This window comes from Carettochelys insculpta, chromosome 29, assembly GCF_033958435.1.
Source record: "Carettochelys insculpta isolate YL-2023 chromosome 29, ASM3395843v1, whole genome shotgun sequence".
NCBI lineage: Eukaryota > Metazoa > Chordata > Testudines > Carettochelyidae > Carettochelys > Carettochelys insculpta.
In genome coordinates, this window is record NC_134165.1 from 5,845,823 (window position 1) to 5,861,531 (window position 15,709).

General features: G+C 53.3%; 1 protein-coding gene across 1 annotated transcript; it reads right to left on the bottom strand.

The window, feature by feature from the left end:
* Window positions 1-1,310: 1,310 nt before the first annotated feature.
* TRAPPC5 (trafficking protein particle complex subunit 5) lies at window positions 1,311-4,710 on the bottom strand. Its single transcript, XM_074979834.1, has 2 exons — window positions 4,600-4,710; window positions 1,311-3,866 (listed from the first exon to the last, which is right to left on the bottom strand). Exon 2 carries the CDS (start codon window positions 3,862-3,864, stop codon window positions 3,298-3,300), a length of 567 nt encoding a protein of 188 aa, XP_074835935.1. The 5' UTR covers window positions 3,865-3,866; window positions 4,600-4,710; the 3' UTR covers window positions 1,311-3,297.
* Window positions 4,711-15,709: the final 10,999 nt, after the last annotated feature.

A 15,709-nucleotide genomic window follows, 5' to 3' on the forward strand; every position in this document is an offset into this window, starting at 1 on the left:
TAGGTGACATGCGTGTTCTCTCCTATAGACAACCTCCCAACCTTATCAGGATTCTAACCAATAGCCACAGTCTATACCACAGGAATACCAGTCCTGGGACTTTTCCTTGCAACAACGTCTGCTGCCAACATATCTATTCTGGCAAGACCATCACTGGACCTAACCAGGTTACTCTCAAAATCACAGGCACATTCTCATGCTCCTCAACTAACATCATATATGCCATCATGTGTCAACAATACCCAGATGCTTTGCACATTGGACAGACTTCAGACTCTCTCAGACAAAGTTAATGAGCACAAAACAGACATCAAAACATTCCTGATTCACAAACCAGTTAGTCTACATTTTAATGGAGAGGACCATTCTGTTAGTGACTTAAAACTGTGTGTTTTATTGAAGAAGAATTTCCAGTCTGCTTTACAAAGAGAAGCTGCTGAACTCTCTTTCATGTTCAAATTTGACACATTAACACGTGGTTTGAACCAGGATGCAAACTTTCTGGGACATTATACTGGCTCTTTGGCATACTTGGCTTCATCTAATTCTTGATTCCCCGCCCCCACTCTCTGATTTGCTCACCTTGATAATTTTTTTTTCCTGATTTGTCAACTTTGATTACTGTTTTGGTTCTCTATGCCTTAAATATTGAGTCTGTTCTGATATGGCTATGTCTGAAGAAGTGGGTCTGTCCCATGAAAGCTCACCTAATAAATTATTTTGTTAGCCTTTAAAGCACTACTTGACTGCTTTTTTGTTTTCTCAGCACTATAGTTATACATATGGCAATAGACTCTGGAGTGCTCTGTGGGCTGCCTATACACCAGCTCAGCCCAGCACTCTGGGCATCTCTAACTGCCATTATGTAACAGAGCTTCACATTGTACTAAAGCGAGCCAAAACCCCCAACATTACATTTCCCTGTAAACAATTCACAGGGGTGGCATGTGTGCAAAGAGCAGGAAGCTGGTAGTGCATGCAACTGTGAACAGAAGAGTGCTCAGATATTTGGGGATATATACACAATATGGCTATGTCTATACTAGACCCTGCCTTTCAAAAGGGGGCTGCTAATGAGACACTTTGGCAGATGCTAATGAGGTGCTGCCATGAATATGGAGCACCTCATTAGCATAATGCCAGCCACAGCAATTTGAAAGTGCTGCCCATGTAGACAGGGGCCTTTCGAAAGGAACATCCAGTCTTTGAAAGCCCCTCATTGCTATTTGGCAGCTGGTATTATGCTAATGAGGCACAGCATATTCATGATACTGCCTTATTAGCATCTGCCAAAGCGTCTTGTTGGCATCCCCCTTTTGAAAGGCAGGGGCTAGTGTAGCCATAGCCTATAAGTAGTAAAAGACAGAGAAAACATTGAAGTGAAACTCTCACTTTCAAGAGGTGATCCATACAATCTGCAAGTGTGAGACCCCACACATGTAGGTTGGGTATAAACCAATTTTATTTGTACAGTTAGACAAGTACTATTAGAGACTTTCCCAAGATTATATACAGCATTCACTCCCCAAGGGGCACAGACAACAGAAAAGACAGAAAGCCAAAAAAAAAAAAAAAATTGTTTCTTTGTGAACAATGGAATGCAAAAGAATAAGTGATTAACTTGTAATGTGGATGGGGGAGGGTAACAACCTGACAGAGAAATTGAAAAGGTCATTTAACTGAATGGAATTTTAATTTGTTAACTAGGAAAATGATCAGCTTGGAAAAGATCCGAATCATCCAATTCTCTGGTTAAAATGATTCTAGTTTTTGCAAGAACCTCCCTTTGTTTAATACCTTAAACATTTTCCCTGTAACTTAGGTATCAACTCATTGCTGGCTGAACACTTAGGGACAGCAACTCCTCCAGCAAGAAGAGCTGCCAGTCATATCTTCACTGTTTCTAGGGTTAACAAAGCACCTAGTGTTTGAATAAGACCCCTACGGCTCCCAAATTCAGATCTCTTTCATACACTATAAACCAGCAGCAGAGAACACATTACTTCTCCCCTCTGGCAGGTCACCTTTAGGACAAGAAACATTAAATCTTGTCTGAGCTGGCATTGTAAAGAGCCCTTCTGTGTTTCTATACTCACAGGGCACTGGATGAACAGGGTACTCTTTCACTACACACGAATGCTGCGCTTTGAAAGGAAAAGTTCGGATCTGGCCTCTCAAAAAGGCTTTTAACCTTCAGGCTAAGTGACCTGTTCAGAACCTGCTTCACAGGCAGCAGAGGGGGAAGCTTCTGATGCCAATTCTTGTCTCTGCCCCTCCCCACCAATGTGCCTCAAACGTGCCCTGGAGGCAGAGATGCTTTGCTAGGACTGCCAGTCAGGGCAGCTCACTGCAGCTGTTGAGCAAATGGTTCTGCGGGGACTAGAACTGCACTGAGACTCACGCATGCAAGAAGTTGGAAAAGAGAAATCAGTAACTGCTCAGAGGATGAGCAGAAGCAGCAGCCTAGTGTAAAGATGCTGCAGCCCAACAGTCAGCCCCCTGACCATTTCATTGGACAAAACTAAAACTTCCCCCAATTCCATTTTAAAAAAAGAGTAACATGCCCATCTCTTGTGGGACAATAGCTTCCCCAATGGCTTTGGAGACAGATGGTCGCGCCCCTGAAAAATGAACTTCCCCATGCTGCCCCCACCAACACATCTCAGCTCTACACGCAGCAGAGGCCACCTCTCAGGCAAGAGGGAGTGCAGAGTCTGGGTGCATATACACACAACTGGGAGGTGTAGTTCCCATTCAGGTGGTGATGCACACGACTAGCTCTGGTCAAGGTAGCGTACTCAAAATAGCAGCAATAAGAACTGGTCAGCCAAGTACCTACCTTGGATCACAGAAAGGTTCATGTTCAGGCACCACCTGCAATGAATTAGCTGCCTGAGCACAAGCCTATTTGAGATCCTAGGTATATACAGGGTGGCTAACCACAGACATGTGCCTATGCCTCCACCACTACCTTGGGTTTGCTCAATCAGACCTAGCCTGCGTCTTCCCACCTGAGCTGGAAAAGACAACTACCAGCTGCAGGGTACGCGCACCTCTGTTGTCACCCTGGGCAGAAGCCAAGAATCGAATGGAGGCAGGAGAAAGAAGGAGCAATTAATATGATAGGAAACACACATTCCATGAGAACCAAGCTGAGCCCCCTCTGCCTCATGCAGGTTCATTCTGATCTACACACAGCCTGTCCCAGACACGCCATGCCACCCCTTCCAGTAGAGTCCTTTTAGTTACACAGCACATACATACAAGAGCAGAATATCAGCTCCTCTGTCCAGGCACTCAACGGCCATCCACGGCTTTGTCTCGTGCTATGACAGACTCATCGAATTTGATCATGAGGGTGGTGCCCTTGTGCCAGTGGGCTGTCACCTTGGCGGGGAAGCCACTGTAGGTGAGGATGGCTTCCACAATGCCAGCTGTGAAGGAGGCACAGTTGAGCGTGCTGTTCTCCTTGGGCACTGAGATGTACGTGTTGATCAGTGGCTCTTTCTCGATGATGTAGTAAGTCTTATCGTCATCATTGGCTTGCTCCAATTTGTCTGCCTCCTTCCCGAACAAGGCCTTCCACACTGTCACCTTGATGAAAAGGAGGATGTTGATGACCTTGGTCTCCCGCTTACCATTTTTCTCACGCATGACCAACACATCCAGAATGCGAGTACCCACTTGCTGGCCCAGCTCTGAGAGCTTGTTCTGGAGCTCAGAGACAGAGTAGACCCGGTTCTGACAATACTGCACTATCTCAGAGAACAGCAGAGAGAATGCACTCAGGCTGACCTCCATCTTTGGCCGGGTCAGAGACCGCTCCAGGATGGCAGATTTCCCACGAGTGAAACGTGAATCCATTGCTTTAAAGGAGAAATAAAAACTCAAATCTATTGTAACAGAGACCATCTCTCATGAAGTGTCTGTGCAGTGCCTGGCACTCTTAGGCCCTAAATATACCTCAGACCTTGAAGTGGCGCTATGATACACATAATAATTAAAACGAAAGAAAAGAGCTTATGTTTCTATAAGACGTTTTCATTCTCACATGCTTTACAGGCAATACACCTACAGGAGTCCCTCATGCACTGCTGAGGCACAATGACCTCTGGGATGGAGTGGCTGCTTACACAGAGCTCCCTGGCCTGGATGCAGCCATAGTGGCAGGGTGGGGGGACAGCACCAGACGTGAAGAAGCTACCACTAGGATTTGAATTTAGCAGCTAAAAGTTAATGCTAGAGTCGGGATGCAGATGGGATAGTTCCCTGGAATTCACACAAGTACCCAGGGCTTGAAGGGATCCTGAGGGACCGACAAGACTTCATGGTGCTTAAAACATGCAGGTCTCCGAGACGCAAACCCGTCACCCTTCTCCTCCTACAGCCCCAGCCTGCTGGTGCCACGAACCGTCCCCAGTGCCTGCCCCCGATCCATCACCCCGTTACAAAGCACCACAACCGCCCCTCAGAGGCTGCGCCCTGGCCCAGCGCCACGAACCCACCACTGCTTCCTCCTGCCCCGTGACCCCCACTCGCTGCCTCGCTCAGGGCCCAGCACCAGATTCCGCCGCCCCGGCCCCGGCCCCGATTGCTCACGTGCGGCGGGGGCTGGGCGCACGTTTCCAGGAGCAGCGAGAACCCCACGAAACAAGGCCGCCACTCCCGGCGCGCTCCACACTTTACGGCCGCCGCTGCTGCAAAAGGGCCGAGCCGCAACGCTCGTCCACCGGAAGAGGCTGCATGAAGGCGGGGCCTGGTCACCACAGCAACCGGGACGCGGTGAGGGTGGGGCGAAGCAGGCGGCAAAATGCTGAGTCAGCGGGAAGAGACAGGGCGTGGCCTAAGCGGTGGGCGGGGCTCGTTCCCCTCCCCCGGGGAGCTGGGCGACCTTCGCTTAACCTCGAAGGGAGGGAAAATGCGCATAGACGCTCTGCTGCCTCCTTGGAAGTTGTGCCTGACTCTGAATTTAACTTGGAAGTTAGTTGCTAGTGCGGATGCCCCCTGCCTGTCCCGCTCTTTCGAAGGAGCAGCGCTGTGTGGGTGCTCTGTGTGGAAAGAACAAACTGATTCTTTGAGCTGCTTTTTTGGATACGTCTACACTGGCCCCCGCCTTTTGGAAGGGCCACGGCAACGAGCGAGTTGGAAAGATGCTAATGAGGTGCCACCATGAATACGCAGTGCCTCATTAGCATAAAGATGGCCACGCGTGATTCAAAAGCCATGCTTTCAAGTCATGTGCCGCCCGTGTAGACGGGGGCCTTTCGAAAGGACCCGCAGGATTTCAAAAGCATGTTCCTAAAACCAAATGGGAAGAAGGGGCTTTTCAGGTCGGGGGGGGTCCTTTTGAAAGGCCCCCATCTACACAGGCAGCGCATGATTTGAAAGTGACACTTTCAGATCGCATGTGGTCACTGTTATGCTAATGAGATGCTGCGTATCCATGGTAGCACCTCATTAGCATCTTCTCAACTTGCTCAACACTCTCTTTTGAAATAAGTTTTTTTTGGGAGAGATCTTCCAGAAAAACTTTTGGAAGATTGCTGTAGGGTAGATGTAGCCTAGGAATGGGGCCAAGACTATGGAGTTCTGCCCCTAGCTCTGGGAGGAAGGAAGTTCAGCAGATAACACAGGGGAGGGTGCAAGACTGCAGGTTTCAGCGTCTAGTTCTGGGAAGGGAGTGGACTCTAGTGGTCAGAGCACACAAGTTGAACGTGACTCCTAGCGTCTGAGCTGGGAGTAGTGGTGGGAGGGATGTCAGTAGTTCGGTGTAAGAGACTGAGGGTTGTTCTGCCTTGTAGAAGTGAACTGGAGAAGACACTGGCATGTGAATGGGAAGGAGCAGTTCTATGCAAGGAAAGGAAGCCATGATGCCATGGCCTTTCTCAGCAATAGTTGCTCTGATTCTGCAACACTTCTGATGTTAATGCAAAGGCAGGACTTGTGGATTGTGGGGTACTGTGAACTATTGCTGTCTACTAAACATTGCCAGGGGCTTTCAACAGTTGGCTTTGAGAGAGAGGAGTGTGGAAAAGAGAGGGATCAACTTTCCTTACCTTGGAGGACTTTGATTGGTGGGTTGAGGAGCTGGGAGTCAGGACTCCTCAGTTCTCTCTGCTCTGGGAGGAGAGTGGAATATAGCAGTAAGAATATATGGGTAGAAGTCCTGACTTCTGGGTTCAATTTCCCTGCTGTGGACGGCAGGGAGGCTAGTTATTAAAACTGCTAATTTAGAGCCAGGATTCTGTGTGGAGCTGTCCTGTGCATAGGCCAAGGTGGGGTAGCCATCCCAGACCCCAGAGGCAGCATTAGATGCAGGAGATCACCTCCCCCATGCTCTGCCACACTCCTCCTCCCCACTGCCCCTGCCTCGCGGCCTGCTGAGCAATGCAGTTGCAGTTGGCACTCCCAACACTCATAAGCCGTGTCTACACGTGCACGCTACTTCGAAGTAGCGGCACTAACTTCGAAATAGCGCCCGTCACGGCTACACGTGTTGGGTGCTATTTCGATGTTAACATCGACGTTAAGCGGCGAGACGTCGAAGCCGCTAACCCCATGAGGGGATAGGAATAGCGCCCTACTTTGACGTTCAACGTCGAAGTAGGGACCGTGTAGTCGTTGCGCGTCCCGCAATATCGAAATTGCGGGGTCCTCCATGGCGGCCATCAGCTGAGGGGTTGAGAGACGCTCTCTACAGCCCCTCAGCTCAATGGTGGCCGCGTGGAGCGGCCCCTTAAAGGTCCCCGCCCCCTCCCTTTCTGTGCAGGAAGCTGAGAGAGCGTGCAGGTAGCAGCAATAACACGTGGCCTGCCTGCACGCTCTTCAGCAGCCCCAAGAAACCCCCAGCGCACCGATGGCCGCCTGGCAGCCCCCCCAGCGCCCCCAGGGGACCCCCCCCAAGGGGAGCCAGGGCAGCCAGGCTGGCAGCCAGGCAGGGAAGCGGCAGCGGGGCCCCTCCTGGATGGAGGCCGAGCTTCGGGACCTGCTGGGGCTCTGGAGCGAGGAGGAGGTGCTCCAGATAATGGGGAGCAAGAGGCGGAACGCAGATGCGTTCGCTCGGCTGGCCGAGGGCCTGGCCGCCCGGGGTCACGCTGCCCGCACTCCGGACCATGTCTGGAGTAAAGTCAAAGAGCTGCGGCAGGGTTACGCCCGGGCCCGGGATGCGGCCGGCCGATCTGGGGCCGCCCCCGTCACTTGCCCCTTTTACAGGGAGCTGAGGGACATCCTGGGCCCCCAGCACACCTCCTCCCCTCCGGCCACTCTTGACACCTCGGCTGAGGAGCCCCAGCAGGCCCCGGAGCCGGAGTCCGCCCCGGAGGTAAGCCCCGCACCCCGGGGGCCCCCCCTGGAGCCCACCCCCGGGGCATCGCAGCAGGAGGAGGAGGAGGAGGAGGAGGAGGAGGGGGACTCCTCCTCCGCTGAGACGGGGCTGCACATCCTCCTCCCATCCTGGAGCAGCAGCCGGGCGTCCGCCTCCCGGGTGTCCCCGGACCGTGGGAGTGGACCTACAGGTATGTACCCCCCCTGGTGTATACCCCCGGGGTTGAGGGGCGGGGGTAATAGATATGTGGCCAGGGCCCTCCACATGCCCAGATGGCCATGGCCCCGAGGACAGCAGTGCCATGTCCCTCACAGGAGTGCATCAGCCCCTGCCCCTGCCTCCCAGCACGACAGTGCCAAGCCCCATCCCCGGGGCAGGGGGGAGCGGAACCTCTAGGGTCCCCCGGGAGGAGGGGGTGGGACACCCCGCGGCAGCAGCAGCCGCAGCAGCATGTGATGGAGTGTGGGGAGTGCAAATGCGAGACTCAGGCTAGATATGAGCAACAAGCTGAATAGCTCCCAGGGGCAAAGGATGATCCTGGGGCTACAACTGGCAGGTGACACCTCTGTCCTGAACAAACAGGAGGGAGGAGCCGAGCTGGCTTTGAATTGGGGTGGGCTGCAGGTAGAGGCTAGGGGAAGGGAGAGCTGGAAGGCAGTCAGCCTGAGGAGGGGGAAAGCTACACCCCAGAGGGGCACCCATTGGGGTCTTCTCCCTAGGACGGGTTGGAAGGACTGTCTCTGACTGCTGTACTGTCACTCCTGGGAGAAACTGGGCATCTGTGGCCTAAGAAACCTCTCCTGTCAGACCCTGCTGAGTGAAGTGAGAGTCACTCCTGACAGGGGACGGGGTGCAGTGCAGGGGGACCCGTGAACCCCATCACAGCAGCATCTCCCGGGCACGGGGATGGAGAACCTGCAGCACAGGGGCCACGGCTCGGGGCCCACACTAACGCCTGTCTCCACTCTTCTCCCCCCGCTCCTGTGTTCCGCAGCTGCACCATCGGAAGGACCGGAGAGCACCGGCGAGGCTTCAGTGGTCCTGGAAACCCCTCCGGGGCCATTGCTCCAGGCAAACCCCTCGGCGGAGGACCGACCGGCCCCACGGTGGACAAGACGGCAGACCCAGCAACACCACACGCCGGCGACGGACCCCCAGCTGCTGGCCATCCATCGCCGGCAGCTGGAGGTCGTGGAGCAGCGTCTGCGGGTGGAGCAACGCCGCCTCCACCTGCAGGAGCAGGCGCTGGCCTGGTGCCAAGAGGCATGGGGGGCCTACATGGAGACATTCAACCGTCTCGTGGACTACCTGGCCCCCCGTGCCGCGCCGGCCGCTGCAGTGCCCGCCCTGCCCGCTCCACCCGCCACGCCACCCGCTGCTCCGCTCATCGCCGCACCATCCGCCGTCGCCCCGCCACCCGCCACCGAGGGCCGGACCGCCAAGGGACACCTGGGGCCAGCTGAGACTCGCCGGACGTATCTTCCGGTCCGCCCGGCCCCCAGCCAGCCCCGGACAGGGCTGCGGCCGAGGCAGGGCTCCCGGCCGCCCACCCCCAGTGCCGGACTATAGGGGCGTGGGGCCCAGGACGTGCCCCCCACCCCTTGTATATAGTTTTGGGACTTATTTATTTGTGCCCCCCGTTTGCCCCACCCCATGTAAATAGTTCTCCCCTTCCTTGTAATCCCTGGTTTTCTGTTTTTTGTACATATAATATATGCAAACTTTTTTATTATTCACTTATATAATAGTTTAGTTAGAAGGTCTTGTATATAGTTTGTTGTTATTAGTTAACAAAACAGTTCAAAGAAAACCAGTTTCATTTCACCACCAAGTGTGTGCTTTTATTTGTCCAGGAAAAGTGTGGGGGGGTGTGCTGTTGGGTGCTCCGTGGTGTGGGCGTAGGGGCAGGGAGTGTTGTGGAGGAAGGGGGGGGGCAGTGGGGGGCCTGGCAGAGTTCACCCCACGGCCTCACCGAAGTGGGCCCGCAGGGCATCCTGGACCCGGGTCCCTTCGGGGTCCACCTGGCGACTGGGGGCAGTGGGTGGCTGGACATCGGCCCTGCCGGCCTCCACAGCCCAGCCCTGAAAAAAGGCCTCCCCCTTGCTCTCCACCAGATTGTGTAGGGCGCAGCAGGCACCCACAATCTGGGGGATGTTGTTGGGGCCCGCATCCAAGCGGGTCAGGAGACATCTCCAGCGCCCTTTGAGGCGGCCAAATGAGTGCTCCACCACCTACCGTGCGTGGTTCAGGTGCTGGTTGAAGCGCTCCTGGCTGGCAGAGAGATGGCCCGTGTACGAGTGCATGAGTCAGGGCTGGAGGGGGTATGTAGCATCTGCGATGACGCAGAGGGGCATGGCGGTGTCCCCCACAGGGATCTCCTGCTGGGGGATGTAGGTCCCCGCCTCCAGCCGGCGGCACAGGCCCGAGTTCCGGAAAACCCGGGCTTCGTGGGTGCTGCCAGGCCAGCCCACATAAACGTCCTGGAAACGACCCCGGCTGTCCACCAAGGCCTGGAGGACCACTGAGTGGTAGCCCTTGTGGTTTACGTAGCGCCCTCCACTGTGTTGCAGGGCGCCGATGGGGATGTGAGTCCCATCCAGAGCCCCGAAGCAATTGGGGAAGCCCAGCGTGGCAAAGCCCGCGATGGTGGCATCTGGGTCCCCCAGCCTCACGAGCCTGTGGAGGAGCATGGCATTCATAGCGCGCACGACCTGCAGGGGAAGCACATGGGAGAGCACCAATGAGGGGTGAGCAGGGTGTGCATGGCCCTGCCCGGGCCCCCCTCCCCTCCCCTCCCCTGCCCTGCCCTGCCCCCCCCCACCCCGTGGGTCCTCTTACCTCCATGAGGACAGCCCCGATGGTGGCCTTGCCGACACCAAACTGCTGTCCCACGGATCGGTAGCTGTCGGGAGTGGCCAGCTTCCAGAGAGCGATGCCGACCCGTTTCTCCACAGGGAGGGCACGCCGCATGGCAGTGTCCTGGTGCCTGAGTGAGGGGGTGAGCCACTGGCACAGCTCCATAAATGTCTGCTGGCTCACCCTAAAGTTCCTGAGCCAGCGGTCATCGTCCCACTCCTCAAGCACCAGCCGCTCCCACCAGTCGGTGCTGGTGGGGTAGCTCCACAGGCGGCAGCGTGTGAGGCGGGGGGAGGGTTGGGGTGCTGCACGGTTGGGGGTTGAGTCCTGCTCCCCTGCAGGCTGCTTCTCCTCCGGTGTAGCAAGGAGGTGCTCAGCTGCCTCCCGCATGGCATGGCCAGGGCAAGCCCTGCTCCTGCAGGGAGGGCTGGGTGGACCTCTGGCTGCTGCTGCTGCTGCTGCTGCTGGGGGTCCATGACTGCGTCGCCCGAGGTCTGCGTGCCTATGGCTCCTGAGACCGCGTGCTGTGCAGGCTGAGTGTGTCTGGGAGGGGCCCTTTAAGGGAGCGGCTAGCTGTTGCCCCGGAAGCGCTAGTCTGCCCTGTGACCCTGTCTGCAGCTGTGCCTGGCATCCCTATTTCGATGTGTGCTACTTTGGCGTGTAGACATTCCCCTGCAGCGCCTATTTCAATGTGGTGCTGCGCAACGTCGATGTTGAACATCGATGTTGCCAGCCGTGGAGGACGTGTAGACGTTATTCGTCTCCACATCGAAATAGGCTACTTCGAAGTAGGCTTCACGTGTAGATGTAGCTCCTGTGTCCCAGGTAATCCCAACCTTACCCATCCTGGCTGGGGATAGGGACAGGGTTCAGGGTGGAGGCGGAGTAGGGAAGGGAGAGGACACACCCTAGGCCTTGCCCCCCTTGAGACAGCCCTGATTCTGAGATTCAATTCTTTTGTGTGAACTCAAAATTGCTTCTTTTTGTGTGAAATCAAATCGCGCCCCCCTTCCCATGCAACTGTTTCCCTGACTGTAAAAGCAGGATACTCACCTGCATTAAAATGAGAATTACTGAATGTCTGTAAAGCTCTTTGCACTCTGAGAGCCAGGTTTTATTATAGAAATGTAAAACATCACCCTTGGGTGGTAGGCCTTTTCTTCTTGTCATACAGGGCGGTTGCTGTGATTTGGGATATTACATCCAAAAACTTGTGATCTGCCAATCACGTGGTATTACTGAAAATGAAATCCCACCAGTAAGAACTTTTAGCAATAGCTAAGGCTTTTGCTAGCAGTAGAGGATGCAGTTTTGATTGTCTTTTACACACACAAGTGCCCACGCAAGCACAATAACGCTGGTTTAGGACAAGAGTTTCACCCACCTCAGCATGGGGGTCTAGCAGCCACCTTCCTAGCTTGCAGGCAGAAGCTCACCTCTAGACAGTGTCAGGAAGGAATGACTCCTCATGAGTCTACAAGGGTCAGCTGGGGGCAGTGGAAGGCAGTTTCTAGTGTCTGGTACCAGTTCTGGGTGATTCATGGGCTTTGGGACATTCTGCTGAGAGCAAAAAGCTTCTCATCCTTTTGATATCTTAGAAAGAGGAAGGTGATTCCGAAGACCTTGTTCTTCAGCCCCATCCCACAGTTTTTCCCCACTCTGCCCCCATGCTGCAGCACCATAGTTGACCTAGTGTAGCTAATACCTTCAGAATGAAGGTGGGAGAGGAGGACAGGGCACTGGATAAATCCAAGAAGAGTCTGTAAGAAAGTTGGAGATTCAAGTATCACATCCCAGATTTGGTGGGAATTTGCTTGAGTACAGAGTTGCCATGCTCTGGGAGATCAGAGCCCTTAAGTACAAGAACAACAAGAAGTCCTGTGGGACCTTATAGACTAACAAATATTTTGGAGCATACGCTTTCATGGGTAAAGCAGGTCTTTGCCCAGAAAAGCTTATGCTCCAAAATATCTGTTAGCCTATAAGGTGCCACAGGACTTCTCATTGTTTTCGAAGATACAGACTAACACGGCTACCTCTCTGATACTTTAGTACAAGGTTTTTAGAATAACCACAGACCAAAAGGCTTCCACCCCAGCTTGAGCTCAGTCGTTGTCTTCCTTGTTTACCAGGGATAGTACCTACACAGCACAGTGACCACTAGTAGATGAGTAATACACTGCAAAGAAACTTATAATTACAGTCAGGAGTGAAATCTCAGCTAAATCTTTAGGAGTGGTATGGAGCTCATTTGGAAGACATTCTAAGCAAAACAGCAACATCTTTGAATGTGCAAAGAGATTGGAAGGGGTTATCATTCTGTTGCAGCAGAGCCTCCCAGCCCACAGCTGTCTCAGATCCTGAGACATTTCTGATGCTAAATGAGACAAACAAACAATGTAATTACCCTTCCTCAGCATCTCCCTTACAAGCAAAGCAAAGCTTAAAAAACTGAGCCACCTGTGAGGTATATCAGTACCACTTTACCCATGCTACAGATGGAGAAACTAAGGCACAGAGAAGTGAAGTGACTTGACTGACCTCACCAAGAGATTCTGTGGCAGAGTCTAGCTTAAAAATTCAGGAATTATAACTGTGAGCCCTTCTAACACCACACCTTTCCCAAAGCTGGGCTAAGAACCCAGGATTACTGGTTTCCTAGCCCCTCTGCTAACCACTGGCCTGTAACTAAATATGGAGGAAATGTGCTCCCAGTAAATGTGCTTTCTCTTCTGACCAGCCCTCCAGCTGTGGGCTGAAGCTTGCTAGGTGCAAGGAGGAACTTACGGCCATAAGACAGGGCAGCCCAGGAAATGGGGTGAGTCAACACAGGCTGGAATGACATAACAGAAAACTGGCTCAGCCTATGGGAGAGCTGCCCCCTGCATGCAGGGGGGTGGTGTCCACACAGACCTCAGATGTCTTCTTGCTAGTGAGATGCTGCCTGGAATCCAGCATCACCCTCCTAGCCCTTGAGTGAGACTCTGAGTTATGTCCTTCCCCGGCAGGAGAATGAAAGGCTTGTGTAGCTCGCTCTATCAGTGACAGACCTGGAAACAAGACATTAACGTAACTACCCTGTCTGTGTCACCAAAGTGTGGGGGAGTCACCAGCCCTGCACCTGTTTCCACAGACAGAGGTGACTCTCAACCAGCAGGTAGAACAGAAGGTTTATTGGTTGACTGGGGCACAGCATAGAACAGACCCATCAGCACAGAAACCAGAAAGAGTCAGTACAGTTCATCTTTGTGGGGGGTGGAGCCAGGGCCCTGGCCCTCCCGCTGCCTCCCCAGACGGCAGAGACTGATTCGCTCCCAGCTCCTGGTCCCAGCCACCGAGCCAGGCTTCCCCCCACATCCAGCCTTTGTCCTGCTCTCCTGTCAAAAGGTGTCACCTGATCACACCCCCTCCTGGGCTCGGGTTAAGGAGGGCAACAGCCATTGTGTATGTGCAGGAGATTATCACACTGACATTCCCATCACCATCTAAGTATCGGTGCAGTGTCCAGGGAAACTGAGGCACTCACACATGGTTACTACAGGACATAGAACTCACATGGAACATAAAAAGGAAAATAAAATCTTTACCACACCTACTTCATCACAATCTGAAAGATACAGTGTGGGGCAATAGGGACAAGTGGTTAGAGTCCAGGAGCATGGGCTTCTGTTCTCAGCTGTAGGTGGGGAGTTGGAGTTATTGCCTAGTGCAGAGCATGGGCTCTGGAACTCCTGGGTTCTATCCTTAGCTTGGAGAGGAGAGCCCAGAAGTTGGGGGAGGAGTGTAGATGCTGGACTCCTCTCCCTCCCCCCTTTTTTTTTGCCATGTTTGCAAAGGCTGGGAGTATTTTGGGGGGTTGTTTTCCATGCAGCAAAACAGATGAGATCTGACAATCCTTCTATTTGCAACATAAAATACAAGAGGTGAACATGACTGCAACTTTCAGCACATCCCCAAAAGAAAACAAGCCCAAGTTTGCCCTCCATGGCTCACCTTTAAACACATCCCCTCCCATGCTTTCCCCCTGGATCTCTGCTAGACACTTCAGAGGCCTGGAGGGGGTCACCTGCACTGTGTTTGGTGCGTCTCAGCTAGTTTGGCTGTGACCTGCATAAACAAATGCCGGGGATGAGACAATGTAAAAAGCAAACAGGACAATTCGGGGCGCAGCTGCCTGGGTAGAAATCACACAAGATTAGGGTTGGATGAGTCATCAGGAGGTCTTCTAGTTCAGAGGTGAGCAAACTTTTTCTGTCAAGCCCCACTTTTTGTCCCTGCAATTAGCAGGGCCCCCCAGCCTGTCTAGAAGCGAGCAGCAGTCCCCTCTTCCCTCCACTGTAGGTGAGGTGTGCTCCTATGGTAGCAGCAGAGGCTGCGGCGGGAAGCAACAGAAGCTGGAGGAGCCAGTGGAGGTACACCCCTGCTTTAAGGTGCCAAGGGACTCCTCATTGTTTTTGCAGATACAGACTAGGATGGCTACCCCTCAGACTAATAAACATTTAAAAAAAAATGTCCTCTGAGATCCCAGCTTTTAGCTTTCAGCATGCACTCAATTCACATTTTCAAGGTTTTTCTCTGCAACTGTTAGGTCTAGAAATATACTTGAAAAAAATAGTTGAGAATCTCATGAAATCACTTGACTCCAGGACCTGAGTCTTTAAGAAAACACCAGATATCATCACATGCAAGAAAATCAGTAGTAATAGTAGGCATCCTTCAGTCTGCATAGACTATGGATTGCGCCCTTTAAAGTTTCAGTTGAGGACTTCATTTACAGCGTCTATTGTGACTATGAAGACCCACACGAGAGTGACAGTCCTTGCTGCATCTCTTGCAGATGTGGTGGGTGTCTGGCAAGTCCTTATTGTGCTTTCCGTGAGCTCGCTTCTCCTCTGCTAGCTGTCTGATCTTCATCTCGCCCTTCTGAAGGCCCTTGTGTAACCCCTGCCTCCATCTGCTGCGGTCGTCTGCTAGTTCTTCCCAGTTGTCCAGCTCGATGTTGACCTCTCTGAGGTCTCTCTTGCAGACATCTTTGTAGCACAACTGGGGGTGTCCGGGAGGTCTTTTGCCAGAGGCTAGCTCACCATACAGGATGTCTTTTGGAATCCTTCCATCATTCATCCTGTGGACATGGCCAAGCCAGCGGAGTCGACGCTGCCTGAGGAGGGTGTGCATGGTTGGGATTCCAGCTTGCTCGCGGACGGCGGTGTTGGTCACTCTGTCCTTCCGTGATATTCCAAGGATGTGCCTGAGGCAGCGCAAGTGGAAGACGTTCATTCTCTTTTCCTGGCGGGCATACTGGGTCCAAGTCTCACTGCCATAAAGGAGAGTGCTGAGGATGCAGGCTCTGTAGACTTGCATTTTGGTGTGCGTGTACAGCTTGTTGTTATTCCACACTCTCTTGCTGAGTCTGGACAGAGTTGTGGCTGCTTTTCCAATCCTCCTATTTAGCTCAGTGTCCAACGACAGGGTGTCAGTGATGGTGGACCCGAGGTAAACGAACTCGTGGACGACCTCTAACATATAGTT

Bases quoted from the DNA above. Each gene is read 5' to 3' on its own strand.
- TRAPPC5 (XM_074979834.1), bottom strand. From the start codon at position 3,864: ATGGATTCACGTTTCACTCGTGGGAAATCTGCCATCCTGGAGCGGTCT.